Genomic DNA, 15,030 nt, shown 5'->3' with positions numbered 1-15,030 from the left:
GTCTTTTCAATTTCTGTTTGGGAATTTAATGTTCTTTTCGTGTCTTATTGAAAGAGGAGGTTGGTGATAGTGAGTGAGTTTGTTCTCTTTTCTGTCTTATTATAAGAGGAGGATGGTGATAGTTTATTCTCATCTTTTCATCCTTTTTCTTATCCTTTTTCTGCCGTTTTATAGTCTGGGTCCCTTTCGTGGTATAGTTTATTCATCTTACCCTTGGGTTTTGGACTATTTATCTCTTGTTTATATTTTGTGTATAGTTGCTTTGAACTTTTAGTATTGTTTGTTTTATTTTCAATTGTAAAGAAGGGAGATATTGTAGTATCTTCATGTAAGGTTATTACTGTTCTCCTGTATCTTCTAACTAGCTGCTCAGCCAGTGTGAGAGTTCCATGTGGAATGTTGATGTGACTGGAATGTTGGAGGTTGGTGTGGTGTGAGACAGTTGAGAGGATGGGCTGAGCAGCTAGCAGGCTGCTCCTGGTGGGGCTATTCTATGGACTTTACTAACTTAATAAATACACTTAAGATCTATCCTGGCTACGTCTGCTGTGTCACATCAACCTATGGAACCAGGTCACTTCAATAACCCTTAGCTGGATCCTGTTAGATGCCAATTTTCTTACATTAGTGACTGAGGAAGATTCCCTTTATTTTTCTCCTTATCTTTTAGTTCCCGCTTTAGTTTCTAGACCTATTGTTAACGAAGCTTGCAGAGGGCAATCCCCAGAGAGATGCCCTTTTCACTAACCATCTCCTTAAAGCACCCCAAATTCCATAGCCTAGAGTCTTTGTTATCATTAAGGATAAAATATTTCTCAGTTTGTTCAACTATATCTGCTTTCAGATCTAGATGAATTCAGTTTTAATGGGGGTGTGCCCCGAGACTGCAATTGGACCAATTGTTACACTACTAGTGAGATGAAACAGGGAGATGCTTATTAGAATTAGGTGTATGGGGAAGTAGATGCGATGTAAATGGGAGAAATAATTGTAGACTATGAGTTATAATTCTTGGTACATGTCTCACAATCCCACTGTTTTACAGATGACTTAAGCTTTTTAATAGAAAAGACATGTACATCTCCTTTCGCCCACCTACATCTATCTATTTGGCTCACCATACCAAGTTAAAATTGCTAGGTACCCAATTTCTATTTCTGCAAGAGTTGGCAGGAGGCCAGCAAAATGCCTCCTGAGCTGAATGAGGGGCATATAGCAAAGCTCTAGTAGGAGGGTGTCTTTCAAGGACAGCCAACCCACCAAATCTATTTTAGTCTCAATCACTGTTAGAGGGAGGCTTCTACATACAAAAATAGTTACCTCCTTCTGTTTCCAAGTAGAGGACGAGTGCTAGGCGATAGGAAAACAACAGTGTTTTATCCTACCCTGCTCTTTCTTAGTTAGATGGGTTTCCTCGTTCGATGATTTCCCATTACACTTTGGCATTTAATCCATTTACATTATGAGAGTATTTTATTTTTAATTTTGCTATAGGATGAGTATTATGTTACAAACATATATAAATTCATCAATGTACAAAAATGAAATCAGTTTTTGTAAGTCCCAAAAGTTTCCTATTTGATGATATTTCTTTAATTTGTCAGCTGAGCGAATGCTAACCAAAACCAGTGCTGGGAGCCTACACCATGTTGCTGAATTTTTTTTTCAGATTTCCATGTTTTTTGATGATAAAGTCATAAATTAACGAACGTATAGCAACTTTTTATTTTACCCGTATATTATATTTCTAGCAAGTGCTGGTCAGATTGTTCTACTATCTTCATGTCTGGTATAGATATTGAATTTTCGTATTTTTTTGGGAGGTTAACAAATTGCTCTTTTGCTTCCAGAATTGGTAATCCATCTTATGTCTAACTTTTTTAATACTCGGAATTATATTATAGGACTTGATATTTTTGGGATTGTGCTGTTAAGCGTAAGATTAGTAGTTAGAACTGTGCTTAGGTCCATCTCCTGAATAGTTGGCAAAAGCGTAATGATAGTAAAATGTAACATTTGGTAGAGTCAGGCCAGGCCGCCTACTTCTTTGGGGAGATATAGAAATTGTAAAGCGATCCTGGGATTTTTCCCCCAAATTAACACAAATACTAATGAGTCAATGTTGGAGAAATATTTGTTATGAAAATCATTGAGAAGACTGAAGAGTATTTTCAACATTGCCTGTTTTTTATTTGATATATCTTTTTTAGGTGCAGTGGTGGTAAGAGTGTAACTTTGCGAGCTGTGTGTTATGTCAGCCATCTGACTGAGAATCATCATCGATGTTAACTTAGGTGTCGAACCAGAACCCCCCCCCAATAATTCACCCTCCCCCAGCTATTTATTATCTTTGGAATGTAGAATGGGTTTGCAGAGACCAATTTACAGCAACACTTGTGTCTATCTGGGGGCTACCCAAACTGTGTTGGTTCCTCTCTCTGGCTGCACTATCTCTAGGGGCATTCTATGCAAATGCATGGTATTTTTGTCGTGGCCCAGTCACACCCAAGCATCAGACACTTAGGGCAGTGGTTGTGACGTCAATCTCGTTGGAGGCTTTCCAACCAAATAAAGTTCTGCTCTTTTTCTTTGCTTAATTTGGTATACCAGCTAGTGCACAGTGTTTATTACCAGAGTTTGAGAACAGAAAGCAAGAAAGCATTTGATCAGTTCAGGAGAACCCTGGGACATTCTACTTTTAGCTCACTAGAGTTCTCTTTTCTTCGCTTTGCTTCTCCATGGCTCACAACAATGTCTGCCTCCTCTTGGTTTTTGCCTTAGCCACTGCTCTTTTGTAGTGTCTTGCTCATGAATAGGGCTTTCTGATTGTTCATATTCTCTTCCCTCATCTTCATCGGGCCCCAGATCAGGTTTTCTAACTTTGGGTGCTTCATGTTGGTTTGTTGCATGATGTGTTGTTGCTGCACAATCAAAAAGAAACACGAAATCATGTACAACCTGTATCAGATGTTTTCTGATCTCAACTTTTCAGTTATGGATGTGAATACGGCACGTTTTTTAATAGTGTCCTATGAGAGATTGTGATAAAACGTGCATGTGTGTCAGTGCAATGTATTTTCCTTCAGCTTTCGGAATGTCAAAAGCACTTCTTCCTTTTCGTTAAAATAGTTCAATTGTACTACTATATCTCTTGGTTGGGTGTTGTGTTGTGTACTTGCCAGGCCAACACGGTGTGCTCTGTCCACTTGTCCCTTTCGACAGTTCGATTCTAATGTTAACGTCCTTGTTTTATAGTGTCTCACCAAAGGTGGTCCCATATAATTTGTTCTTCTACTTCATTCATGTTCTGTCTGTCCTAATTTAGCAGCAGGCGTTCTTTGTCCCACGTGATTCACACCACATGGGCAACGTTTATTATCTTTTTATATTCATTTCTTTACCAATATTGGGATGGTATAATACACCCCCTGTTGTTAAGTTAGTACAAATGTAGCATTGCAAATAAGGAGTATTGAGTTTTTAACCCTCAAAAGCCTAACTTTAATATTCTGTCCTTCTTGATTCACAATCAAGGGGGTTTCGTGAAATATATTTTTATATTTTTCATGTTGATTAATTATCCCTCAATGCTTCACTAAACGTCTGTTGATTTTATCCGGAAAAGGTTGCCTGTGTATTAATAAATGTGAGTTTCCATCTACCTTCTGTCTTTTTCTGTAACCACTAGCTCTCTTTTTAGCTCACCTTCTCTGTGTGGCTGACTGGAGTGATTCTTCTAGATATCCTATTTGTAGCTGCTGCAGCAATTCTTAGTACGTTTTTTTCTGTCCCCATTGGTGTGAATTTTTTGTATCTTGATAACGGACTATACATTAACAGCTTGATACGGTTTTTGGATGACATGCTTTCCGTGGAGGTAGTATCACGATTAGTCTTTTTCAGAAACACATTCCAGTGAATCATTGGTCGACTTGGTAGAGACATGCACCTTGATGCAAGGTGTTGGGGCATCCTTTTGGCTCTAGGAGCCAGGTATTGTGGGACAGTGTGTCTCAGGGCAGATACCTCCAGGTGACATGGGAAGGAGGATGGGGCAGTACTGCGTCAAGGCGATATTCAACAACTGGAAGATGCAGTGATTATCGGGGAGGCCTACCCAGAAACAGACAGGTCAGCCCGTCAGCTTGCTTCAGCCACAAAACCTAGCACATGAACACTGTATTTGTGGTTTCACATAAAATTTACCATCGACCTGCACTGATGCAGGAAACTTTAGAGGCAGAGTGTCTGGAACACTGCAGAGCTCAGAGAATGGCGGCCATCTCAGTCATGACTAAGCCGCGTCGCTTTTGACTGAATGATGGTAAACCGAAGAGTCTCTTATGGAGTGAATAGAGAAATTAGCTTTGATACTGACAACTCTGAATACACAAATGTATTGTCCTCCCAATTGAAAGCGCAAAGAGGTATGAGTGGATGGACATCTATATATTGCTACTGAATTAATTCATTAGCTCAGGAAAAGTAGTGCCCAGAATCTTAAAAGTTAACACAAACTTCGTCAGAGATTTTGCTTTCTTTTGCCTTCAAATTAAAGTTTTGTTTCTGCATAGGAGTGCTGAAGGTAAAAAGGATAATATTTTTACCTGGAAACTTTTGGGCAATGGAAAAACTTGGAGAATATGGTTGTTGTATGAGATAATACAGCATGTGACACTTATTTGACAAATGTAACGCAGATTGCGAAAGAGTTGGCAATAGATATTCCAGAAAACATGTGGATAGGAATCCAAGTAGGTACTGGAGTAGACATTCATAAAAGTATAATGTTGACCATTTTAATTCAAGCTGAGGATGAGATGGAAGTTTATTCAGAAAAGTAAGCGATGGAGCAAGAACGCATTAACAATAGGGACAAAATTATTCTACAACGACTAGAAGTTCTCGAGTAAACTACTGAACTTTTGGTCAGTGGCATCTGTACAAGCAATGTTTTACTATACCTCACAACTTGTAATTAAGCACTGATCAGAGAATACACGGTGGATTTAAGAATCTTACTATTTTTTATATTTTCAATCTCAATAATTATCGATCATTTTAACGGATGATAATTATTCCCATTCATTGATTTACATTGCTTAGTGTATGAGGAAGCTCATGCTGCATGCGTATTGGGGAATTAAGATTCGACCTTCTCTGACTCGTCTTTCATCTAACCTATTGTTAGACGTATTTTTAATTTGATAACTTAATGGTTATCATATACGCTGTAATAAAATATTTGACTATGCTCTGTTCTTGCAAACAAAATAAAACATAACATGAGACAAGAAAATAGAATGGATTTTTAGAAAAATATGTGTAATGTTTATGGTATATTATTACAGTAGAAAGACGACATTTACTCAACCAAGTGAATGATTCGTTTTCCTTTCTGTTCATAGGGCATCATTTGCAACAGTAATGTGTGATGTCCCATAAAATAAATTATCACCAAATGTTTGGTGGCCTGAGAGCAAAAAGGAAAGTTGCTCCATAGCAATATTGGGGACCAGTGCAGTGCTTGTCAGTGAGATCCTGATTGTTATTTTAAGGGAGAACAATGTATGGACTTCCACAATTTAGTAAACTGTACCTTATTGGATAAAATACAGTTTACCTTTCTTAGTGCACACTGCAGAACGATTGGCGATGCCTTCTAATCTAGTCCTCATAGTGCACACTTTAAACCAGCGTTCTTTTGAAGAATTGAGTGTTGCTTTACTGTTTACTGCCAACAACCCTTACTCCGCATCTCTTTCAGGATGCCAACACTCCAGTGTAAATGTAAATTGATACTTGTATAGCGCACTACTCACCCGCAAGGGTCTCAAGGCGCTTGTACGAATACCGCTGTGGAACCCATCCTGGCTTTCCCTGTGAGGTGTGCAATCCTGGGCACCCCCAAGGTGGAGGCCAGGCATCTTTAGCGTTGTGGGGGCCGTTGTGGAGATTAAGCAAGCTATTGCCTAGAGTTGCAGAGTGGGACTTCATGATTGGAATAGGCACCGAGGAGAGAATTGTCAGGTCCGTGGAATTTTGAGCCCAAGACCCGACCCTGGTCCCGGGCCAGACCTCTGCATCAGGGTCTGCCGCTCTAACCATTGAGCCACACTTCTCCAGTGTCATTTTGTGTAACTAATATCCACCCAGGGGGAGTCCTACTGAAATGAAGGAAGCCGGCTTCAAACCAGCCCTGGTCTCCCTACTAAATTCTCGCCTTTTCCAGGTTTAAGGCTGAATGACATCCTTCATGGTACCGCTAATAATCCTATTTGTCAGGACAGATTCTACCATGTTATAACTTTTATTTCTTTCACATATTGTACGGATGATTTTTATAACTAGAAACAGAAGACATTAATGTGTTTTCGGAAAGGTTGTAGTCTCCAGTATAAACAGCAGAATTTGTCTGCCACGTACACTTTGTCGCAGTTCTCGGCTGCTCTGAATTATTGAAATTGAGTCATAATGATAACCAGTTAATTGGACAATATTTTGCCGTCATCCACCGAAATGCTGTGTCAAAGACATCGCTCCACCAGATATTCAACAACAAAGGAATTAATTCAACAACAAAGGGATTAATTTGGATAGGCCAGACGTGAAATGAGGTAGGCATGTCTCCTGTTACAGTACATGCTGCATTATTAAATACAGGCGCATAGAGCCACGGGCAATCACAAGCGAGCGCACAGTACAGCTCATCCTCAGCTCGTGAGAGTGGCACGCGCAAGGAACACCTGCTGAAAAAAGATTGCTGAAGGATTTGAACAGATGGAGAATTTTTGGATGTACCGAGATGACTACCCGGAAGATTCGGTAAGGGCGCGTTGGCCATCTAATTTAGGGGCTGTTAAGCATTGCCCGAAATGTTAATAGCAAGGCGAATGTTGCCCAGGGGAACCTCGTTTTGATGTGCTTTGATAAAAAAGGAACAGCCTATCAGCGCAACAGGGTAGGGTTGGGAGGAAAAATAAGCCCGGGCACCAAAATAAATGTGGCCCCAATAGCAGGGCTGGACTGGGAACTGAAACCGACCCTGGCAAACTGCTTGGGCGGCCCCCTGGCTGAGCTGTTTGCAAGGGCCGGTTACGGCCGATTTTGTTACAGGGGGCTGATATTGCCAGCCCCTGGTAACAAAAACGGACCCCCAGGGGTCCAAAACCGGACCCCATCCTTGCAGCCCACCGGGGAAATGCCCGGGGCCCGATACGGCCAGTCCAACCCTGCCCATTAGTACATCTGGGGACTAAATCAGTGGCCCACATTGTCAATCGGGAGGGTTTTGAATTTGTAAGGACATGTTGTATAGGTGTTTGCAAGGTATGGGGACTGCATGGATCTGTGCTTGCTGCACGAAGTGGATGTATGTGCTAATAACGGAAAACAACAGTAAAAACTGTCCTACCACAACATAAAATAGTCAAACAAACTGACCCACACACCGGTGTCTCAAGACCAGCTCCTCTGTCACTTCCAGATTGCCTATAGGCCAGTCCAACCCTGTTGCGCACTAGCAATGCTTTTAATCACACGAAGAGACAGATTTGGGTTTGCCTATGAATCAGTGTGCGCTGTTTAAAGAACAAAACCCCTCTATCTGCTCGTTTTCCACCGCTGTCGTCTTTGCGGGGACAAGGGCTTGAAACCCTGCCGGGCGTGCGCGCGGCTGGGGGCGGCACGTGGCGCGCTCGAGAGCCTGCGTCACAGGCAGTCTGTAGCATATTGATGGCTTCGCAGCTCTTATTGTCCCCAAGGGAGCCTCGAGACTAGTGCCTGGTGCAGGGCACATTGAATCGCGCGCTGCAGCCAGCTAATGTGATGCACTGGAGCTGACTTAATTAGAGAACCATAACGAGGAATTAATTTGAGAAGATCTCAGTTACCGTGCAGCAAAATAAATCGTGGAGATAAAAAAAACGCAGAGAGATGGGGAAGCCTCCCTAATAATTTATCAAAGTCTAACGGGTTTAAATACCAGTTTTCTTTTTGTTAAAGGTTATTTAGAACCTGGCTTGTCAAACGAAGACGAGGCTTTTATCCCCCGTGGATACTTCCTTAATTAAGGGAGGTTTTTTTAAGAAGACCTAGGTGTGCGGGACTAACCTCATAGCAAACGCTCACCTGGGTTTTTTGCAAAGGTCACTTAGTAAAAACCTTGACATAAACAATGTTTAATGGTTCTAACAATACATTTTAAGATGGCTACTCGTGTACATTTTGTTCTGAAGATTTTAGTTGAGTGCAGTGGCGTAACGCAAAATAACATAAGTCCTCCCACCAACCCCGCAGAATGTGACGAGGGGCCCCCGAGCAGGGCCAGCTATATGGCGGTGCGATCGGTGCCACCGCACCGGGCGCTGACTTGGGGTCGGGTGTCATTTTTACAAGTAATATTATCATTTTAAAAGCACCAACCTGCTGGCGCGTTCTTGGCCGCCAGGAATTTTTGTAGGCATGAATTAAAACGTCAAGATAACTCCGGTGATTTATCGTGTTCCTGGAAAGAGACCGGAGGTTTGTCTAGTGGACGTTTTGATTCACCCAAAGGTAGCGCAGAGGGTAAAAATGCCTGCGGCTAAGAACGTGTACCATGCAGATTACAAAGTGCTAGTAATGTAAATAGGTCAGTGGGTTACTGCTTCTGCAAGAGAGCTTCTTTTGTTACTTGTTGTTTGTAAGTCAAAATAGTAATATAGAACTTTGAGCTATTAACTGTCATCAAAGAGCTGTGTGTAAACATCAAGGTATATGTTAGAGCTATATGCTTTTTTGCCTAGTCTTTCATTATCCTAATATTGCCAAAAGAGTTCATTTGGGTGGAAACCAATTATTTTTATTAAAGAGAACCCCTAACAATGGTGTTACATTTTAAATGTGTGCTTTTCCAGAATAAGGTCTCTTAAACTATATTGCCTACCAGTATCGATGGCATGTCACTCCTACACTACACCTTGTAGTCCTGTCTGATGTAACATTTCCTATACACTGATTTACACACCTATGTGTAATGTGTGTGTGATGTAAAGTGCTCTGACACCTTACACTGGTATGAGTGGTGCTATAAAACTAAATGAATCAGAGAGACAGTGGTTCTGGAGACTTGAGGGGCACTGTTAAAGGGCAGTGGTGAGGGAATCCGTGGCAGAGGTGGTCAGTGGGGGGTGCTAACAAACATTGTCGTACAGGACGCCACCACCAGTGCTAAAGCCGGCCCTGCCCCAGAGTGTCTAATTTTTTACAGATATGAGTTGGCCTTGAGCCAAATATATCCCCATCACCTGCGCGGCAGGAGCTGTTCAGGCCTGTGTGATGCACCGTGTTGAGTGCAGTATGTGGAGCGGCCCTAACTGTTGCACATGTGACGTCAGAACACACTAGTAGTTAGGGCTGTGGTGCACCGGATGATCCTATGACCCGGGGTGTTTTATACATCACAGAGGTGTGATTTGGGGCTCTTTAAGCATTTGCTTGGTCTCAGGCTGCTTCCTTCTGCACTCCTGGATCCCACCACATTTCTTCTCAGAACTTTAAGTAAGGAATTTAAAGCATATTCTGCACAAAATCTGTATTGTCTGGGCTGCCCATGTAGCAAGACATCAATTAAGCTCTAGTCTGTGAGCCATTCAAAGAATAATAATACCCCTGTTTCATGTGCGTTGTCCCTTTTGTCTTAACTGCAACCGTCCGTCACATCATCCAAGGCTGTGGGTAGAAGGTTGCTCTTACCTTTCAGACTCTGCCACCAGACACCGTCCTGGGTTGGTAAGAGATAAGCGACCTGTTCTGGGATTAGGAGCCAGCTTTCTACATGATTGCAATTAGTACGGGTATGTAAAGTTGTGAAGCAGCACACCACCCTGGTTATTCTTTTTTACATCGGATAGGCAGAGGTTTAGTTAATTTCAAACCGTGCAACTCACTCAACGATACACATGAAAACCACATAAATCGACTCCTTTTTGTTTTAAGGCTATTTGTGTAATGTCACTTTTCACCATTCATGACGAACATTTTGTATTCTATTGTACTTTAAGAGGCTTTGGTTCTGACTCCTAAATCTAGTGGATTCTTTATCTCCGAGGACTTCAGCCATTGGCTTGAGGCATTGTCAGTCACGTCTTGGATTAGCCAACTGGACTATTTTAGTCCCACGTTCTTTCTGTTGGTTGCTTGGGTGTTTCCCTCTGTCTTAATTGTAATGTACAAGGGTATGTTTTACATCTGAAAAGTAGTCTGTAATCACACATTTAATTCTTTCTCATCCATGCATTGTATACCTAAACATTTTGTGTATTATTTTAAAATTGTTTGTACTGCAGTATGATTTATTTCATTGCTTTTTTGGTGTTTCGTCAATCTGTTTGACTTTGCCAGTGCTTGTTCTTTTGCTATGATGAGATCCAACTCGGGTCAGTAGCACCCTGAAGCCTCTATGCCGCCACTTCTAAAACTTAGGGCGAGGGTTTCCATAAAAACATGTGGTGGCCTCTTCAACCTACCAATGGCCTAAATTCGCCAAGTATTGTTGGGTCCTTTCAAATTGCAGTTAGAAATTTCCTGTCCTAAAATCTGGCGTTTTTTTTTTATCAGTGAGAGGACTCTGGGTGTGTTTGTGTGTGGTTTTTAGGGTCTAGCCTGGAGACAGCTTTAGCTGTTTCGCCAGCCTTGTGTAATCAAAAAATCACATTTTCTTCCACCCTCCAAAACCTCATCCTACTTCAGCCATTGGCTGTCTTGCACTGTGAGTCTTTTCTCTGATTACGAGCACATCCACCTAAAAGGAAGTTCATCACAGTTCCAGGGAGGGTGGGACAATACTTTGTAAACTTTGTTCTATTCTTTTTTTATGTCGAGCCTTGTCAGCTCATGCGCTGCTCTGCAAGGCATATAATGTAGTTCCTAGTATATGGACTTTAAGCATCGCCCCTATATTCAATTGGCTTTTCTTACTGTCTTTGGTAAATGGCCATTTTGATTGATGGATAGACTTACTAGTCCCTCCTTTTAGGCTTTCGTATCCTCCAATGAGGACTGGCCCAGTTACATGTGCTTATACGCTTCACGTTATTTCTCAAACTTCAAGAGCACTCCTTTTTGTGGTTGTCCCGCCTCATCTCATGTTCCCTCCATGAAACCTTCGTGGCCGCTTCATATTTAGGTCGAGACCTCTTATATATACTTTAGTATATACTTATATGTGTATGTCCTTTGTGGGCGCTGGAGATCAGCCCTAGGACTTGTCTGCTTCCGCTTAGGGACTTTTTTTTCTGTTCAACTGTCTCTATTTAACTGTCTTAATAAAAAACGACCTGCAGAGGTTAATAAAATACCAGTATTTCTTTCTGCTGAGGGACTTTCCTTGTTTTTATATTTCTGGCAACTGCCTCTATTTAACTTATTTGTTATGAAAACGACCAGCAAAGCCCAGTAAAATACCAGAATCATTTTAGCATTCTCTAGATTCCAGTCCATAGAAATTCTCTTCCACGAGCACCCGTAGATAATAATATTTTTTTCAAATCTTGTATTTTCAGTGATATGACCACTGAAGGCCCTGATTTTATATTAAAAAACAGAGCTTTGGACTATACCATTTCGCGCTGAAAGGCAATATTTCTCTCCATGTGTTCCCATACTAGGCTTGTCACGCAGTTTGGTGCTTACTATCCATCCATGTTAAAGAACAATAGATGTTTCAGCACCCAGGCTAATGTGCTGCATAGCTAAATACATATAAGGTCCCAAAGGCGAGACCGATTGCATTGCAAATGCTTGTTCTGCTTGGCCCCTCAGTTAGGGCCAGATGTAGGTAAAAGCAGTTTAGCGAGTCCTTAATAGCGATTTTTAGGGAATCGTTATTACGGACTCGCAAAATGCTATGTAGGTAGGAATTGCAATAAATTGTGCGCTTCCTACACATTCCTTATTTGCGACTCGCAAATTACAAGTTGCAAATAAGGAATGGCTTCCTATTCATTCCTATGGGCTAAGAGGCCTATAGGAATGAATGGAAATTGCGCGCCCAATTTGCAAGTACCCAGTAGGTACTCGCAAATTGCGCACCCAATTTCAAGGGTGCAAGGGTTCCAAAAGGACACCCTGTTGCACCCCTGAATTGGGCATGTGTGCACATGTGGCGCACATACATGCCCTGGCCACATGGCACTTAGAAAAAAGCAAAAAAGTGTTTTTTGAAAGGAAATCGTAAATTACTACCAAGGCAATATCGCAATTTGCGATGCCTAGTAGCATAGCATTTAGGGAATCGCAAATTGCGATTCTTTAAACACTTGCGAGTAGGTATTTGCATTCCTACATTGTACACAGCTGAATTGCGATCGCAAACGCTGAAATTCTGTGAATTTCAGCATTTGCGATCACAATTTGGCTTGCTACATCTGACCCTTAATCCCTTAAACTCCCAGTGATGTACCCATCCCACAACAGTGCATGCCGCCCACACCACCCCTCCAAGGTCGCTGTTTTTTGTTTGCTGTGGGGTGTTGCCCAGGGCGGCCTCCAGTGGCTAGTCCGTCGCAGGCGATAAAGCAGCCTGTCACCATGCTTCACGGCAAAGAAAGGCCCGGCCGAGCCACTGCCGGGGCTGTGGTTACCATGTTCTTCCTGTACAGGTAGAGTCCAGACAGTCCTCGTTAGGCTATCTCAAAAGATTGCAGGCATTTTTAGTCTTCACAAATTTTGTTTGCTTCGCACTTCATTATAAACGAAATATTGAGTACTATCCGAGAAAGGCGGGAAACACAAAACCCTGAAATGAAGCACCCTCATTGGAAAGGCATTGCAAGAATCATTATTACTCCAAAGTCTTGCGCCCCTGGAACGCTTATGTTTATAGCAGGTTAATTTGGTCTAAATCTATCCGTTTAGGACACTGATGCTCAGATCTTTTTGACTCCATGTTAAACACACCTTTTTTTTGCTCACGCAACATCTCACTTTTTGCTCTGACTTTTCACGCAAGTGAATTTATTTCTCACTGAGACCGTCGCGCTAGGTCAAGCGGGTGTCACTTCCCCTTAATTGCTGCAAAGACTACTTTGTGTACTATCACCTGTCACTGCTGCGACCTGGTGTGTGCGCCTCTCTAGCTGAGAGTTATTATGCTGAGTGATGCCTCGCTTACTGGCTGGGCCGAGCACACAGCCGCTAAGATAGGGAACTGCAGGCCCCCACAAGCTAATGCGTCAGTTTGTTGCATTTTAATGGTTCTGCACTGCATTGTCTGTCGAAACACTTGGAATTGTATGTATTTTGAGACAGAGTAACGTTCTTAAGAAATCCATGTGCTTATGGGCCTGCTGGGAAGTCCATACCCGGACTGAGACAGCCTCTCATCCTTCAGAAGTCAATAAAATGAGTATGGCCAGGTACTGCCTAGACCCCCTCCTCCCTTATCAATACTAAGACAGTAACACGCTTAGCACAAGGAAATTTTGGATTAGGGAGTCGTTAACCCCCCGGTCGTATTTATTAACATAAAATTAAATCAACAATTTTCATATAATATTTAAACAATACGCCGAAAAACCATTACATTGATTGCTTGGATAGGTACAGATGTAATTTTGCTAACCTTAACATATCTCTAATACAAACATATTCCTATCCGAATCTAAATATACAATACTCAATAGTCATAATAATAACATTTCATTTTCTGCGTATTTTCCTATTTGAGCCTACGGCAAGGTGACTAACTGGCGCCAGATCCTTATCAAATTATGCCCGCACTCCAACGGAGTGCACATGCGCAGGGGGCCCATTTACCGTGAGGGTCCTCCCCCCCCCCCCCCCGGTCGCCCCCATACGCCCTTATGCCCGCCCTCCTACCGGCGTGCGCATGCGCAGAGGGCCCGGTCCCCGTGAGGGAACTTCCCCCCCCCCAGGTCACCCCCGTACGTCCTGTAAATTATATCCATAAGGAGCCCTTGTAGTTATGCGCCATTTACTTGTGCCATTTTGCACATGCGGGGTGGCCAAGCAGCCTACTGGAAAGCGTGACTCCCCCGCACCCATCCAGCCAACCGGCTGTAACTGCCCCTGGAGTTCTATGAGAGACCACTTGTCCCTCCCCCTTGTGCGACGCCATTCAAGAATGGCGCCGCCCTCTAAGGACCTTAAATTTACTGCTCACCAATCATGACATTACCGCCTGACCAAGGAATCGCACTAAAAATACGACAATAAACATAACCTGTTCAAGGAAACAATCTCCTAACGTAATGGGAAAGAAAGTTAACACACATATGAATAGACATAACCCTGTCATTAAATACAGTCTAGCGAGGCTGTTGTCCTTAAGGGCAGGCTGTGGGAGCAGTGAGCAAAGAGGAAGACTTCGCCGCTCCCCAGCCTTTTATTCTACCTAGTCAGCTCAGCGTTGATGCGACGCGTGCCCCGGAAGTGATTACAATCACTTCTGTGGCACGCACCAACTACCCAGAGACCAATCCTTGGCGGGGCGTGCCTGTCGCGTCCCAATTGCGCGCAACAGGCCCTCCCCTGTGTGGTCCTCGGGGTCCGGCACGACCGCCATATCTGCGGCGTGTCCGATGCCGGTCCCGCCTTCCTATACTATTCAGTAGTGTGATGAACACACCTGGGATTTGTTCGGTTATAAAGCCATAAATGAGATTATTGCAACTTGTGCAACGATAAATAAAATAAGTCATTGTTATTAATTCACAGTGCTAATACTAGCACTGCATTTAAAGTTAATCTTACAAACAGTTTTGCAGTTTGTTGATAAAAGAATAAAACATTTTATTAACAGTACCTGAGGCTTTTATTTAATTGTTCAGTCATTTCATAAGGAGCCTAAAGAATATAGGACAATATGATCGCGTGTGAGACGACTGAGCTGGAGAATTGCATCTGTAGTCGACATTCATCTCCTCTTTGAGAGGACAAAAATTCAGTCAGTTGCCAGTGTGAGGAGCTTAGTTTTTAGGAGCCAGGTGATCAGAGGTAGTCTTGTTTCTTTGAGGCTTAGGTTCAAAG

The 15,030-nt window shown here is 42.5% G+C and overlaps 1 protein-coding gene across 4 annotated transcripts in view; it reads left to right on the top strand.

Annotated features, from left to right (window-relative positions):
• The window catches only part of APBA1 (amyloid beta precursor protein binding family A member 1), a 413,377-nt gene that overhangs the window by 268,826 nt on the left and 129,521 nt on the right, over window positions 1-15,030 (top strand). Inside the window, exon 6 of one of the 4 annotated variants that reach the window (XM_085633010.1) lies at window positions 6,781-6,825. The exons of the other annotated variants lie outside the window; for them this stretch is intronic. Within the exon in view, the coding sequence (XP_085489136.1) occupies window positions 6,781-6,825 (45 nt within the window). The remainder of the gene's footprint in view (window positions 1-6,780; window positions 6,826-15,030) is intronic. 4 annotated transcript variants of the gene reach the window in all.

The sequence above is a fragment of the Triturus cristatus genome, chromosome 2_1, assembly GCF_964204655.1.
Source record: "Triturus cristatus chromosome 2_1, aTriCri1.1, whole genome shotgun sequence".
NCBI classification, from domain to species: Eukaryota; Metazoa; Chordata; class Amphibia; order Caudata; family Salamandridae; genus Triturus; species Triturus cristatus.
Note: the sequence above shows the minus strand (reverse complement) of the source record. Positions and strands in the feature narration are given on the sequence as shown.